The sequence below is a fragment of the Hyla sarda genome, chromosome 8 (assembly GCF_029499605.1).
Source record: "Hyla sarda isolate aHylSar1 chromosome 8, aHylSar1.hap1, whole genome shotgun sequence".
Classification (NCBI taxonomy): domain Eukaryota; kingdom Metazoa; phylum Chordata; class Amphibia; order Anura; family Hylidae; genus Hyla; species Hyla sarda.
Window position 1 is genome coordinate 223,415,322 of NC_079196.1, and position 15,827 is coordinate 223,431,148.

Here is a 15,827-nt window from a genome sequence, read left to right on the forward strand (position 1 = left end):
AGAGACAGTTTTCTTTCTTCTGAAGGAGAGCTAACTTGCATACCTTTTCCCATGGACCAAGCTGGGTCTCTTTAATGAGAACCATTATCCCCTGAGTGATTCACAACACAACACTGGCCCTTATTTACTATTCTAAACCCGACTTGTTTTGTCGTTTTTTTTGGGCGCATCTTTGTCTGCGACATGTCGCAGACATCGTGCGCCAGTGTGCGACACGATGCGACATTTTTTCCCGACGGATCCGATGTGGATTCTCCCAAACCCAAAAAAGGGGCGTAACCCGACATTTCTGAGCTTTCCCACGTATTTATAAAGGTTTCCAAACCGAATTTGTTGAATTGTTGTGGATTTTTTCCCGACAACTCAGAGGAGTTGGAAACCAAAACCTACAAAACCAACGTGCGACAAACAGAATGCGACATAATAATAATAAATACCAGGGGGGAAAAGCAGTCGGGTAAGAAGGCAACATAGACTTACAACCCGATTCTCTAAGTAAATGAGGGCCACAGAGTAGAATGTTCAGGGCTCTGGAGTTTCTTACATTTTCTGGTTTGCCAAAAGGTGGACAACGTTTCAGCCATCAGGGAGCAGAACGCGGCAGCTCTTCTTATTGTGGAAATATGTCTGGTAGGTTTCTTACTGCTCTCTCACATTCCATGCCGTGGAGGGTGTTTCCATTTTATCTGTGTTTTATAGCGGAAGGTTTGTAGAAGAATTTATTCTTGTGGCAAATTTATTGCAGAATTTATTGGTTCTCTTCCATACGTATGAATATGGTTTCCACTTGTAGCAGAAATAAGGCCTTGTTCAGAAATGTCAAGTGTCAGTGTCCTACTGGAACCAGAAACTGAGAATATACAGATATGGAAGCTGTGACTCTATGGAGGTAAGTACTGGAGACCAAGAGTGAGACATACAGGAAAAGCATCATCCATTGTGTTAGCTTGGTCAGTAAAGCTCTTGATGGCTTTATGATTTTTGTTATTGAAGTGTATTACAAAATTAAACAATGTCCCATTTTACATACACCTACATTAGTGTCCCATCCCTTTAACCCCTTAACGACCAAGGACGTATATTTACGTCCTTGGCCGGCTCCTGCAATATAACGCGGGGTGACGCGGTGACCCCGTGTCATATCGGGGCGGTCCCGGCATGTATCTGAAGCCAGGACCTGCGCCAGGTGCCGCGCGCTAATAACCCTTTAGACGCGGCGTTCAAAGTTAAAACGAAAGTAAAAGCTTCCCGGCTGCTCAGTGGGGCTGATCGGGACCACCGCAGTGAAAATGCGGTGTCCCGATCAGCTGGGACACGAGCGGAGGTCCTCTTACCTGCCTCCAGCGTATCCCCTCGGCGATTGATTGCTCCAAGCCTGAGATTCAGGCTTGAGCAATCGACCGCCGATAACACTGATCAATGCAAAGCTATGGCTTTGCAGCGAACAGTGTAAAAGACCAGTGTGTGCAGTGTTATAGCCACCTATGGGAGCTATAACACTGCAAAAAAAAGTATTAAAAAAAGTTAATAAATGTCATTTAACCCTTTCGGTAATAAAAGTCCCATTCACCCCCCTTTTCCCATAAAAAAAACATGTAAATAAAAATAAATATAAACATATGTGGTATCGCCGCGTGCGTAAATGTCTGAACTATAAAAATATATCATTAATTAAACCGCACGGTCAATGGCGTACACGCAAACAAATTCAAAAGTCCAAAATAACATATTTTTGGTCACTTTTTATATGATGAAAAAATTTATAAAAAGCGATAGGGTCAGAAGATGACAATTTTAAACGTATACATTTTCCTGCATGTAATTATGATTTTTTCCAGAAGTGCGACAAAATCACCTATATAAGTAGGGGATCATTTTAATCGTATGGACCTACAGAATAAAGATAAGGTGTCATTTTTACTGAAAAATGTACTGTGTAGAAACAAAAGCCCCCAAAAGTTACAAAATGGCGTTTTTTCTTCAATTTTGTTTCACAGTGATTTTATTTTCCATTTCGCCGTAGATATTTGGGTAAAATGACTGATGTCACTGCAAAGTAGAATTGGTGGCGCAAAACATAAGCCATCATATGGAATTTTCGGTGACAAATTTAAAGGGTTATGATTTTTAAAAGGTAAGGAGGAAAAAGAAAGTGCAAAGAACAAAACAAAAAACGTGGTCCTTAAGGGGTTAAGGGGTACTCTGCTGCTCAGCGTTTGGAACAAATTGTTCCAAACACTGGAGCCAGCGCCGGGAGCTTGTGACGTCATACCCCCGCCCCCTCATGATGTCACGCCCCACCCCCTCAATGCAAGTCTATGGGAGGGGGCGTGCCAGCCGTCACGCCCCCTCCCATAGACTTGCATTGGGGGGGGGGGGGGGGGGGTGTGATGTCATGGAGCGGGGCTATGATGTCACCAGCTCCCAGCTCCAGCATTCGGAACAGTTTGTTCCAAACGCTGAGCAGAGGAGTACCCCTTTAACATAAAATATTACAACATAATGCTTCAAGAGGTTGTCATAAGAAGGGTCCCTAAAAATAAATTCATGATGTTCTGGGACTGTGGTATTGATACCAGATAGGATGTTACTTCTCGCTAGTCAAATGAATGAGTGTGAACTGCAAATCCAGGAACAGCCTGAAATAAGGCCCTGTAATGGAGATCACTAAAGAGAAACAATGGGACCCTTGAACGGTGTCTTTGCAGTGCAGGATGGTGGACCCCTGTATTGTCATCATTCCTCTTCGCAGACTGATGGACCCCTGTATTGTCATCATTCCTCTTCGCAGACTGATGGACCCCTGTATTGTCATCATTCCTCTTCGCAGACTGATGGACCCCTGTATTGTCATCATTCCTCTTCACCACGTCTTAGTATTCGGAGGGGTCCGGTGCTCCTCTCTATCGGATGCTCCAGGCAGGGATGCTCCACCCTACAGATAAATTCTGACCCTTGGTCCTTCTCAGCGTCCGGAGTGAAATATAAAATTGCTGTACAACCAGATGTCATGTTTTTCCTTTTGTGTGGTTCGACCTCTGTAGCCACATTGTTGGTGTCCTGCACTGGAGACACCATGTTATTTTCCTTTTTATACCAGGACACAGTCAATTTATCGGGGAAATAGCCGGTAACACAGCATCCCATCCTGGTTCTTTGATTATCTACCAATCTGAGGACAAAAATTTCAGCCACTTGTGGGATCCAGGGCAGATCTGTGAAGGAAGAACATCTGGACCATTAGTTCTAATATCCAAAATCAATTAAAGGGGTACTCCCGTGGAAAACTCTTTTTTTTTAAATCAACTGGTGCCAGAAAGTTAAGCAGATTTGTAAATCACTTCTATTAAAAAAAAAACGTAATCCTTCCAGTACTTTTTAGGGGCTGTATACTACAGAGGAAATGCTTTTCTTTTTGGATTTCTCCTTTGTCGTGACCACAGTGCTCTTTGCTGACCTCTGCTGTCCATTTTAGGAACTGTCCAGAGTAGCTTATGTTTGCTATGGGGATTTTCTCCAGCTCTGCACAGTTCCTAAAATGGACAGCAGAGGTCAGCAGAGAGCTCTGTGGTCATGACAGAAGAGAAATCCAAAAAGAAAAGAATTTCCTCTGTAGTATACAGCCACTAAAATGTACTGGAAGGATTAAGGTTTTTTAATAGAAGTAATTTACAAATCTGCTTAACTTTCTGGCACCAGTTGATTTAAAAAAAAAAAAGTTTTTCACAGGAATACCCCTTTAATAGTTTATGTTGTAAGTTTCTTTTTTTTTTTTGTTATTTTTTGTACTTTCTCTGGTAATGAATCTATTTGTTTCCATCTTTTTGGCCTTTATTTGTCTTACACAATCTATGTTTCTCCTTATAATTTTTAATGCCTCCACACTACCTTCTTGTAACGCTTTTTTATTATTATTATTATTATTATTATGTGTTGCTCCCCTTGCAGTTTTACTGGTTTCATTGTTTTTCTCTTGTGTGTAATGCATTTAATCCCATAGTGTTCACAGGACTTATAAAGGGTGCTCTTAAAAGTGTTCTGTTTAGTTTGTGTGCTTTTATTTTTGAGGACATTTTTGAAGTTCATTAGGTTCTATCTCCGTTGTTGGAAATTAGCCTCCCTGAAGTTAAAGGGGTACTCAGCTGCTCAGTGTTTGGAACAAACTGTTCTGAACGCTGGAGCCGGTGCTGTGAGCTCGTGACATCATAGCTCCGCCCCCTTGTGACATCACGCACCGCCCCCTCAATGCAAGTCTATGGGAGGGGGTGTGACGGGTGTCACGCCCCCTCCCATAGACTTGCATTGAGGGGGCGGTGCGTGACATCACAAGGGGCGGAGCTATGATGTCACGAGCTCCCGGCGCCGGCTCCAACGTTCAGAACAGTTTGTTCCAACGGAGTACCCCTTTAAAGAGGCCGCGACGCTCTTCAAATAGATGATTGGCTGGGTTGCTGGGAGTTGGACCCTGGTTGATGCCCAAAAGAACATGCAACATGTAAAATGGTTGTGCCACTTACTCTGAAGCTGGAGCTACTTTTCTCCTCTATAAAAATCCAGAGAATAAGATGAGTTCTGATAGTTTGCACGTAAAGTCACAATTTGTTTAACGAGAAGATATGTGTGAAATGTGTATGTATGTATTTTCTCCTACATCAGACTGTACAGAACCTGGTGCAAGAGATGTCACCCAGAATGCAAATCACCAGAGCAAACTGTACAGGCATTGAACAAGCGAGGGATACTGGAAGAGTTTAGTTTCTCATGTAAGAATTACCAGTAATAGCAGAATGAATAAATAAATAATAATCATAAAATAATATGGAATCGCAAAAAGAAGTAAGCGGAGCAACTCACCCAGATAGCCGGAACCAGTGCAGTTTTTTGGGTCAGGGTCAGGCGACGTAGGAGCGGGGAGGCGGATGATGGAACGGGGGTAATCAGGCGTCAGGCCACAGCCGTATCGCACCTTGTGGTGCTTCGTCAGGCCCCTGCGACCAAAGACAGAAGATGGAACGGGGGGAATCGGGCGGAAGATGGAACGGGGGGAATCAGGCGTCGGGCCACAGCCGTATCGCACCTTGTGGTGCTTCGTCAGGCCTCTGCGACCAAAGGCGGAAGATGGAACGGGGGGAATCAGGCGGAAGATGGAACGGGGGGAATCAGGCGTCGGGCCACAGCCGTATCGCACCTTGTGGTGCTTCGTCAGGCCCCTTCGACCAAAGACGGAAGATGGAACGGGGGGAATCGGGCGGAAGATGGAACGGGGGGAATCAGGCGTCGGGCCACAGCCGTATCGCACCTTGTGGTGCTTCGTCAGGCCCCTTCGACCAAAGACAGAAGATGGAACGGGGGGAATCAGGCGAAAGATGGAATGGGGGGAATCAGGCGTCGGGCCACAGCCGTATCGCACCTTGTGGTGCTTCGTCAGGCCCCTTCGACCAAAGACGGAAGATGGAACGGGGGGGAATCGGGCGGAAGATGGAACGGGGGGAATCAGGCGTCGGGCCACAGCCGTATCGCACCTTGTGGTGCTTCGTCAGGCCCCTTCGACCAAAGACAGAAGATGGAACGGAGGGGAATTGGGCGGAAGATGGAACAGGGGGGGAATCAGGCGTCGGGCCACATCCTTATCGCACCTTGTGGTGCTTTGTCAGGCCCCTTCGACCAAAGATAGAAGATGGAACGGGGGGAATCGGGCGAAAGATGGAATGGGGGGAATCAGGCGTTGGGCCACATCCTTATCGCACCTTGTGGTGCTTCGTCAGGCCCCTTCGACCAAAGATAGAAGATGGAACGGGGGGAATCGGGCGTAAGATGGAACGGGGGGAATCAGGCGTCGGGCCACAGCCGTATCGCACCTTGTGGTGCTTTGTCAGGCCCCTGCGACCAAAGACGGAAGATGGAACGGGGGGGGAATCAGGTATCGGGCCACAGCCGTATCGCACCTTGTGGTGCTTCGTCAGGCCCCTGCGACCAAAGGTCGCAGGGTCCTGACGAAGCACCACAAGGTGCGAAATGGCTGTGGCCTGACGCCTTATTGTCCCCGTTCCATCTTCCGCGTCCCCGCTCCTACGCCGCCTGACCGTCATCCGACAAGCTCAACTGGTTCCAGCTATCTGGATGAGTTGCTCCACTTGCTTTTTTTTTTTTGTGATTCCATTACGCTTTGTATTGTTCAGCGTGTAGCACCACTCGCAGGACCATTTTGTCTGCAAACACTGATTCTACTCCTGAACGTATAATTTACTAGAATTAAAGAGACAGCGCCGGATTCTTTCTTTCTTTTGTGATTACATAATACAATAATAGTTTGGTGCCTGGTCAGTTCTCACCTCTCAAAGACAAGGTCCTGGTCTCAGGTCCATCCATAGACTCGTGCTCCCAAGTTACATACAGTTTATATTCAGGATTCTCAAAGCCCCCTAACCATTTGCGACATTCAATGATAACATCAAACAACAAATCTTCTCGTTCTGTGAACACTTCTGTGTGTCGTGTCATCTCCTTCACCCCTTTTCTGAATTCCTTCTCCCCCAGATGCCATTTCACCTTTATTTCTTTAGGGTAAAAACTCTTAAGATGCAGGGAAAACTGAATAAACCAATCATCAACCAGCGACTTCCTTATGGGCTCCGGCTGAGGTTTTGCTGCAAAGATGAAACCATTTATATAAAACATAAGAGAATTATTGAAAAGACAGCAAAAAACGACACATGTAAAAATAGACGTACAAAACCTGTGTAAATGGAAAGTTGCCCATAGCAACCAATCAGATCGCTTCTTTCATTTTGCAGAGGCCTTGTTAAAAATGAAAGAAGCTATCTTATTGGTTGCTATGGGCAACTCAGCAATTTTTCCTCTGGACAGGTTTTGATAAGTCTCCCCACAGACCTTATCTTAAAGGGGTACTCCTGTAGAATTTTTTTTTTTTTTTTTTAAATCAACTGGTGTCAGAAAGTTAAACAGCTTTGTAAATTACTTCTATTAAAAAATCTTAATCCTTCCAGTACTTTTTAGGGTCTATATACTACAGAGGAAATGGTTTTCTTTTTGGAACACAGTGCTCTCTGCTGACATCTCTGTCCATTTTAGCAACTGACCAGAGTAGCATATGTTTGCTATGGGGATTTTCTCCTACTCTGGACAGTTCTTAAAATGGACAGAGATGTCAGCAGAGAGCACTGTGCTCATGATGTCAGCAGAGAGCTCTGTGTTCCAAAAAGAAAATAATTTCCTTTGTAGTATTCAGCTGCTAATAAGTACTGGAAGGATTAAGATTTTTTAATAGAAGTAATTTACAAATCTGTTTAACTTTCTGGCCTCAGTTCATTTAAAAAAAAAAAAAAAAAAAAAAAGTTTTCCACCGGTGTACCCCTTCAACCCTTTTATCTGATACATACAGGCAGGCCATCACTGTAGGCTTAGAGTAAGAAAAGTACATACAGGGCCCCCTCTTTATTATTCAGTAAGTAGGACAGTTCACTTTACCCCTAAAAGGCTACTCCAGCATTCAAAAATGTATCCCCTATAAACAGGATGGGGGATTAGTGTCCGATTTTAGGGACCCGACCTCTGGGACCTCCAGAATGGGGCTCCAAATCTCTCCTCTGCATTACGCGTGAGGTCGGCACATGCTCCATTCATTCTCCCTTGGAGTGACGGAGATACACAAGTGCTTTTTTAGGCTCTCCCATAGAGAATGCATGAAGCATGCGCTGACCCACCTCTCCATGCAGAGGAGAGATTTGGGGGGAGATCACAGGGGGGTCCCAGAGCACTGATCTTATTGAACACTACTCGTTTAATGACCCTTTACACAGCTCAATCCGTGGCGTGATCATTAGTGTGACCCTCTAATTTCATCATGGTTGGCCGCACATCCCCTATGTACACATGCAGTTGATAACAACGATTTGGATGGCTGCACAAAAGATGCGATGTACAACCCTTCACTTGCTCCTCGGCTGATCGCTGGCCCTTTATCATGGACCAATTATCAGGAACGAACATCCCTACGAATACTCATTCATCCTATAATCGTCCCATGTAAAAGCACATTTACACGCATATTAGGGTGCACACACACCACGCTTTCGCTATACAGTTCCCGTATACGCTTTCAAGTTAAAAACCGCACGGAACCGTATAGAAACCCGTATGCATTGACTTAACATTGTAAACCGTATGTTAAACATCATCCGGTTTAGTCTGTTTTGCGTCTTATACGATTTTGTTCTGTTTTTTACCTGTACCCAAAACTGTACTCTACCACGGTTTTTTGGTCCGGGTGAAAAAACTTATTAAACCGTATACGGTTTTTGTTAACATGGGAGACAATGGGAACCGTACAGAACTGTATGTGCGTACGGTTCCATTCGGTTTTCACCATACGTTTTTTGACTTTGCACAGTTTTGTTTCTTGGAATTTCAATCAAACAAGTGAAACTTTATTCAAAATGGAGTGAGAAGTTAAAAACGTATACGTTTTTTTCTTAAAAAACGGATGCAACCGGACATCATTTTTCAAACCGTATACGGGTTGAAAATTGTATACATGTTTTGATATAGTTTAGTCCGGTTTTGAGGAATCCGTTTTTCATTAAAAAACCTAATACGGGAACTAAATTGCAAAAACGTGGTGTGAATGCAGCCTTACAATTCCAAGACATTATTTAGTATCTCGTATGACCATCATTGAACTTCATGGGTGCAGCGTCATATAGATAACTGACCCTAGGGATGTGTGGTCATCTTCCTTACATCAATGTCTTATCGATCCTCACCCAGCATTCGGATCCCTCCTGTGCTTCTCTTCATTGCCTTTTCCAGAGATGGATGTTCCACTTGACAAACGTATTCTGCCCCCCGGTGGTTGCTCAGTGTGGGGGTGATCATTATCCTTGCTGTACAGCTGTAGGTGTGATCTGGATTTTTATTTGATCTGATTTTCGGAATAGAAACATCGTCAGATTCTTCACATAACTCAAGATTCTGTTTAGTTTTCCTGAACCACTTCACAGTGAGGGCGTCTGGGTAATATCCTGATATGTCACATTGTAGGACGCCCGGGGTGTCATGATACAAACATGGTGGTGTCTGTATGTCCTCCGCTACTGGTCTCCAAAGGAAATCTGCCAGAGAGAGACAATACATGAGGATGGAGAATCTGTAGCGGGTACTCCGCTGCTCAGCGTTTGGAAAAAACTGTTCCGAACGCTGGAGCCGGCTACGGGAGCTCGTGACGCCATAGCCCCGCCCCCTCATGACGCCACACCCCACCCCCTCAACGCAAGTCTATGGGAGGGGGCATGATGGCTGTCACGCCCCCTCCCATAGACTTGCATTGAGGGGGCGGGGCGGGACATCACGAGGGGGCGGGGCTATGACTTCACGAGCTCCCGGCGCTGGCTCCAGTGTTCGGAACAGTTTGTCCCAAATGCTGAGCAGCGGAGTACCCCTTCAACTTCAGCTTCATGAATCTTCCTGTGAGGAGCCAGCGCCGGGAGCTCGTGACGCCACACCCCACCCCCTCAATGCAAGTCTATGGGAGGGGGCGTGATGGATGTCACGCCCCCTCCCATAGACTTGCATTGAGGTGGTGGGGTGTGACCTCATGAGGGGGTGGGGCTATGACCCCTTTAACTTCAGCTTCATGAATCTTCCTGTGAGGAGCCAGCGCCGGGAGCGCGTGACGCCACACCCCACCCCCTCAATGAAAGTCTATGGGAGGGGGCGTGATGGATGTCACGCCCCCTCCCATAGACTTGCATTGAGGTGGTGGGGTGTGACCTCATGAGGGGGCGGGACTATGACTGCACGAGCTCCCGGCGCTGGCTCCAGTGTTCGGAACTGTTTGTCCCAAATGCTGAGCAGCGGAGTACCCCTTTAACTTCAGCTTCATGAATCTTCCTGTGAGGAAAGGAAATGGGAATTACTTGGTAAATTGTTTCCTATAGATCTAGTGGATTTCTTCTCACCTTCATCTGCGATAGAGAATTTGTGCTGCCCCTTGGTATTTGTATATTCATGTTCCCAGGTGACATATACTGTGGATTCTGGATATCTGAGGGAATCCTGTGAAATCCTGACTTCACTACACACTGAGAAGGATCTCTGATCAGGACTTTCTCTGTAGACGTCTTGGGATGATAAAACTTCTTCTGGTTTCTCTCTTCCACACTTCCACTCAATATGGAGATATCCAGGATAAAAGGTCTCTAGAGTTATGGAGCCAATCATCTCTCCGGTGTCGTTCAGGCGTAGCCTCATTGGCGTGGCTGAAAAGCACAGAATATCATAATGTATTTTTTTGTTTTTTACAAATAATATTCCATTATTTTATTAAATGTCTCATGGCCAATCAAAGGGTTAATGACGCCCTAAAGCAGGATTATTTTTTGTTACCCCCAGGACTGTGGGCAGCTCTGTATGACAGCCACAACGGGCAGTAGAAATAGCAATTTTCTGGCTAAACTGCTAATGCTATGCCATGGTGGAGGTTCGGATAATTGGCGTCCGCGGTCCATGTCTGGGCAGCAGTACTTCTACACACATCTGCAAAGCTCCCCAGGACAGAGTCCTAAATTTCAGACAGAGCCCTAAATATCGGACAAAGTCCCAAGTGTCGTCACTGTCCCTACAAAATCTGGACAGTTGGCCACCATACCGCATACTTCTAAATAAATCACACATTTAACAAGTAACACCATGCTATCACTATACATGTTACCATCTTACTGGTACTCCTATTGACCAAATCCTGTATACTGAGACCAATATTAGCAATAATACAAGTATACATGGATGAATATTATCACCATACATATTACCATCATAATGTTACTGACCAAATACTGTATACTGAGACCAATATTACCAATAATACTAGTAGACAAGGAGGAATTTTATCACATACATATTACAATCATACTGTTACTGACCAAATCATGTATACTGAAATCAATATTACCAATAATACCAGTAGATAAGAATTAATTTTATCACCATACATATTACCATCATACTGTTACTAACCAAATCCTGCATACTGAGATCAATATTACCAATAATACCAGTAGATAACAATGAATTTTATCACCATACATATTACCATCATACTGTTACTGACCAAATCCTGTATGCTGATACCAATATTACCAGTAATACCAGTAGACAAGAAGGAATTTTATCACCATACATATTACCATCATATTGTTACTGCGACCATTATTACCAATAATACCAGTATACAAGCGACAACAATAACTCCAAACCACAACCACATATTACCAACTTGTAATGACTAACTATTACCACCACACTGCTACTGAAGAAAATCCACTATGAAAAGACCAATATACAAATCCACAGCCATTCCAGAATACAGGAAATCTTGTGAGAAAACTATTACATTACAGACTTCTGTGGCAAACATGTTCTTCATCAGGTGTATCGGTGCACAGATGGAGCAGGGAAAAGAGGAAATCTCAACCTTTTTTTCTTCTTAGTGAAAAGATTGGAGAGGCTCTTACCAAATTGGTTACCTGTGACCTGAGCTACCCAAATAACACCTATACCTACGATGTCAAACAATAAATACAATAGTAAAGAAAATTGGGGCTCAAGGTCAATGAATATTGAATAAATGTATTTATTTAATGGATGATCAACAATATGATAAAAATATAAATAGTGGTTTGCAACCTACAGGGCCCTTGTAGGTCAGCTGTACCACAGATAATACGTGAATAAAAATAAGGGACATATAAATCATTAAAATATCGGTATAATTAAATGACATATAAAATATACATTTGATAAGAAATAACCCCAATAAAAATATTAAAATATAGGTAGCCTGGATAAATAAAGACATTTTTAGATAAATACTGGGGTAAATAAAGGGGTACTCCTGTGGAAAGCTTTTTTTTTTAATTAACTGGTGCCAGAACGTTAAACAAATTTGTAAATCACTTCTATTAAAAAATCTTAATCCTTCCAGTATTTTTTAGGGGCTGTATACTAAAGAGAAATCCAATCCAAAAAAAGAAATGCATTTCCTCTGATGTCACGACCACAGTGCTCTCTGCTGACCTCTGCTGTCCATTTTAGGAACTGTCCAGAGCAGCATATGTTTGCTATGGGGATTTTCTCCTGCTCTGGAAAGTTCCTAAAATGGACAGCAGAGGTCAGCAGAGAGCACTGTGGTCGTGACATCAGAGGAAATGCATTTCTTTTTTGGATTTCTCTTTAGTATACAGCCCCTAAAAAGTACTGGAAGGATTAAGATTTTTTAATAGAAGTGATTAAAAAATCTGTTCCACTTTCTGGCACCAGTTGATATAAAAAAAAAAATAATTCCACAGGAGTACCCCTTTAATCCAGGTAGGAAGTTTATTTTCTCTTTAGATGTATATGATAGCAGCGCTAGTAGTGCCAAAAGTGTATCCGGCTTGTATTAGTTTGTAACAATGTCATAAGTCTGTAATGACTCTTCGCTGGTATATGTGTCAATCCTGGCTCCTATGGCAAGGAGCCTGCTGCAGGAGACTCAGCGGTCTCACAGTGGAGCAGCAGTGAACGGAATTCGGTGGACACAGAATGCAATACCGGTAATGTACTCAATTTGACTATTCGCTTACTCCGGTATTGCATTCTGTGTCCACCGAATTTCATTCACTGCTGCTCCACTGTGAGACCGCTGAGTCTCCTGCAGCAGGCTCCTTGCCATAGGAGCCAGGATTGACAGACGCACCAGCAAGGAGCCATTACAGACTTATGACATTGTTACAAACTAATACAAGCCGGATACACTTTTGGCACTACTAGCGCTGCTATCATATACATCTAAAGAGAAAGTTAACTTCCTACCTGGATTACAGCATACTGTCAGATCAGTATTTATCTGAACATTTCTTTATTTATCCAGGCTACCTATATTTTTATATTTTTATTGGGTTTATTCCTTATCAAATGTATATTTTATATGTCATTTAATTATACCGATTTTTTTAAATGATTTATATGTCCCTTATTTTTATACACGTATTATCTGTGGTACAGTTGACCTACAAGGGCCCTGTAGGTCGCAAACCACTATTTGTAGATTAATCATATTGTTGATCATCCATTAAATAAATACATTCATCCAATATTCATTGACCTTGAGCCCCAATTTTCTTAACTTTTTTGTTCTTACCTGTAGGGGCTAAACATCTCGATTCCTCCAATTCATTCAGCCTTACAAATCGGTCCACTGCACAAAAATATAGGAAAAGGTTGATGGCAGCGGATGACGGATGTGTCGCATGATATAAAAGCAAATTCCCAATCACATTAATAATACTAGGGATGTTAGTGCTAAGTATATTAGTGCCCCCACAAGCAAAGTAAGGAGTCAGCACTCAAGAGTCCCAGTGCGTCTGCAGTTGTCCAACCAGCGTGCCACCACCGGATAAGGTAATTTCCGACCAAAGCGAAGACACAGCAAACTGCAGCGGTGTATGGGTGAACAAAGTGGCTAGAAGTTTATTACACCAACAAGTACATGCAACGTTTCGGCCATTTGGCCGAAACGTTGCATGTACTTGTTGGTGTAATAAACTTCTAGCCACTTTGTTCACGCATACACCGCTGCAGTTTGCTGTGTCTTCGCTTTGGTTGGAAATTAGTGCTCTGACAGATAGTTTTCTGTAATTCTTTATAACCTTTTTACCTTTTTGCAAGTCTTCCTGGAGTTCCTCTGCTACTTTCTTCTCATTGATCTTGTCTAGAACTGCCAGGGCCACCTCAACCCCGTAGACATCCTTGTAGTATTCCCTGATCAGATCGGCAACGTCGCCCCAATCCTTGTCCTCCAGTTTGCCCCTCGGGATCCTCCTATAATCTCCTTTGACCTCAATTTCATGTAACTGCTTTCGGAACTTCTTGAACCCCATCTTCTCCAGATTCTCTAGAGCGTAGACCAGAGCGTCTCTCACCGTCAGCCCCATCTCTTGTACAAAGGACTGTCACAAAACCTCCACCTTCACGTACATTCCTTTATATCCTTCTTCTCTAAACTTCATCACAGTTCTCGTTATAAGATAACGCCTTGGAAGAATACCTTGAAAACATTGAGTAGAATGCAATGCATGGAGTCTACAAGTCTTCGAAGTATTCCTTTCTCGTATGCTTCTGTATGGGATATTTAATGACTACACAATACACAGACACACAATCTCTGGTAACATGGTGTGTCTCATGGTTTCCCAGGGAATTCCAGTTTCTGCAAACTTCAGATTCTTTAGATTTTCTGGATCTACGATATTGAAATAAAATGTGTTTGTAGATGAATAATCTTTCTTACCTTATGGTTATAGAGAATAGGACTAGTTCTTTACCTCGGTTTCTGCTTATAGACAGGGCGACCAGGAGTTAAATATTTTCTAAGTTCAGCGTAGATAGGCATCCGGGCCGCACCCACCGGAGGCCAAACTCTACAGTCCATATCTCAGAGCTTTGTTAGTGTTAGGTTTAACTATTTCCTGCCTATAGAAGTCATCAACAATGTGAAAGATTCCATCACTGTGTATTTCTTTTTTGTGCCTAGACATAGAGAGTTTAAGGACTTGTTGTAGGAGTTGACACTAATATAATACACAGTCCATAATCACCTATATAGAGTTAATAAATACATCTAGGCTCTTACATACATACATAGGGGCTATATATATGATATGAATCATATAGAGAAGAGAATATACATTGTGGATCCTTACCTTGCTCTGTTCTGTGCTTGGTTTCCCCTTTCATAGCTTTCACCCCCATCGGGGAGAAGGCGATGAAGTCCCAGCAGCTGGAGCCATAGAACGTGTAGTGCAGCTCAGTCTATTATGGTGATATGTCTGGTGGTTTTCTCTTTGCTCACGTTGTTTAGGGTACTCATGACTTACCTGTGTGCTGTAGCGAGAGGCTGTGATAAAAGTATGTGCACATTTTCTGCAACTGTTCCATATGTCTGAATATGATTTTTAAAAGCCATGCTCTTGTGGCAGAAATTAGGCTTTGGATATTTCTGCATTTTTGGATTTTGATCATAACAGAAACCATGATGAAGTGTGAGATACATTGTACAGACCCCCACAGGAGTCTATAACGAACCCCTCTCCAAAAACATTGATCAACCATGAGACAGTAACAGAAGACAGACTAGCAGGATGACCTCTGCAATTCGAAACACACACAGGGCACAATGGGCACTGGGTGAACATGAAGAAGCACTGACTATCTCTGGCTGACTATCTGTCATAGAGGGCACCATAGGCAGTCTGTGGATACAATGAATGGCAGGCCATCTGTCACGGTCTGCCCTCCGGCCAGACACCCTGGCCGTGAGCGCTCCCTTCCCTTCTGTCTTCTTGCAGCGCCGGTGCGCGTGACCTCCTCTCCTAACGCGGGCACGTGCCAGCACTCTAAAATTTAAAGGGCCAGTGCGCCCTTAATTAAGTACATGTACCTGCACTGTTGGTTACAAATATCTGCACCTCCTATCACTTCCTGGCGTATCTTTGTTACCCTAGTGCCTAGTGAAAGCGTTTTCTGTGTTGCCTTCCCGTGTTCCAGACCCTTGTATTCTGTGACCTGACCTTCCTTGCTGCCTGTTGAACTTCTGCTACGTCCCTGACTACGCACCTGTGCTGCCAGCCCTGACCTCCTGCTATCCAGACCACATCTTGCCTAAGCCCTCCTGTACCTCGCATCACCTCAGCCGCCTGTGTGGTTGAGTCATGCCAGGGGTAGCGACCTAGGTGCCACCTGCCGCAGCAAGACCATCCTGCTTTGCGGCG

The 15,827-nt window shown here is 43.8% G+C and overlaps 1 protein-coding gene across 2 annotated transcripts; it reads right to left on the bottom strand.

Annotated features, from left to right (window-relative positions):
* Positions 1 to 2,419: 2,419 nt before the first annotated feature.
* LOC130284740 (uncharacterized) lies at positions 2,420 to 15,531 on the bottom strand. Of its 2 annotated transcripts, XM_056535435.1 has the most exons (8): positions 14,760 to 15,531; positions 14,382 to 14,586; positions 13,715 to 14,299; positions 13,199 to 13,255; positions 9,978 to 10,277; positions 8,784 to 9,131; positions 6,333 to 6,647; positions 2,420 to 3,215 (listed from the first exon to the last, which is right to left on the bottom strand). In XM_056535435.1, the coding sequence occupies exons 3-8, from the start codon at positions 13,989 to 13,991 to the stop codon at positions 2,854 to 2,856; spliced, it is 1,659 nt and encodes a 552-aa protein (XP_056391410.1). In that variant the 5' UTR covers positions 13,992 to 14,299; positions 14,382 to 14,586; positions 14,760 to 15,531; the 3' UTR covers positions 2,420 to 2,853. The 2 variants fall into 2 exon arrangements, with proteins under 2 accessions (XP_056391410.1, XP_056391409.1); XM_056535434.1 differs by lacking the exon at positions 14,382 to 14,586.
* Positions 15,532 to 15,827: the final 296 nt, after the last annotated feature.

Bases quoted from the DNA above. Each gene is read 5' to 3' on its own strand.
- LOC130284740 (XM_056535434.1), bottom strand. From the start codon at position 13,991: ATGGGGCTGACGGTGAGAGACGCTCTGGTCTACGCTCTAGAGAATCTG. The intron at 10,278-13,198 runs GTAAGAACAAAA...TGTGCTTTTCAG, and splicing joins GAGATGTTTAGCCCCTACAG to CCACGCCAATGAGGCTACGC. The intron at 6,648-8,783 runs GTGAGGATCGAT...TCATCTTTGCAG, and splicing joins AGGAGGGATCCGAATGCTGG to CAAAACCTCAGCCGGAGCCC.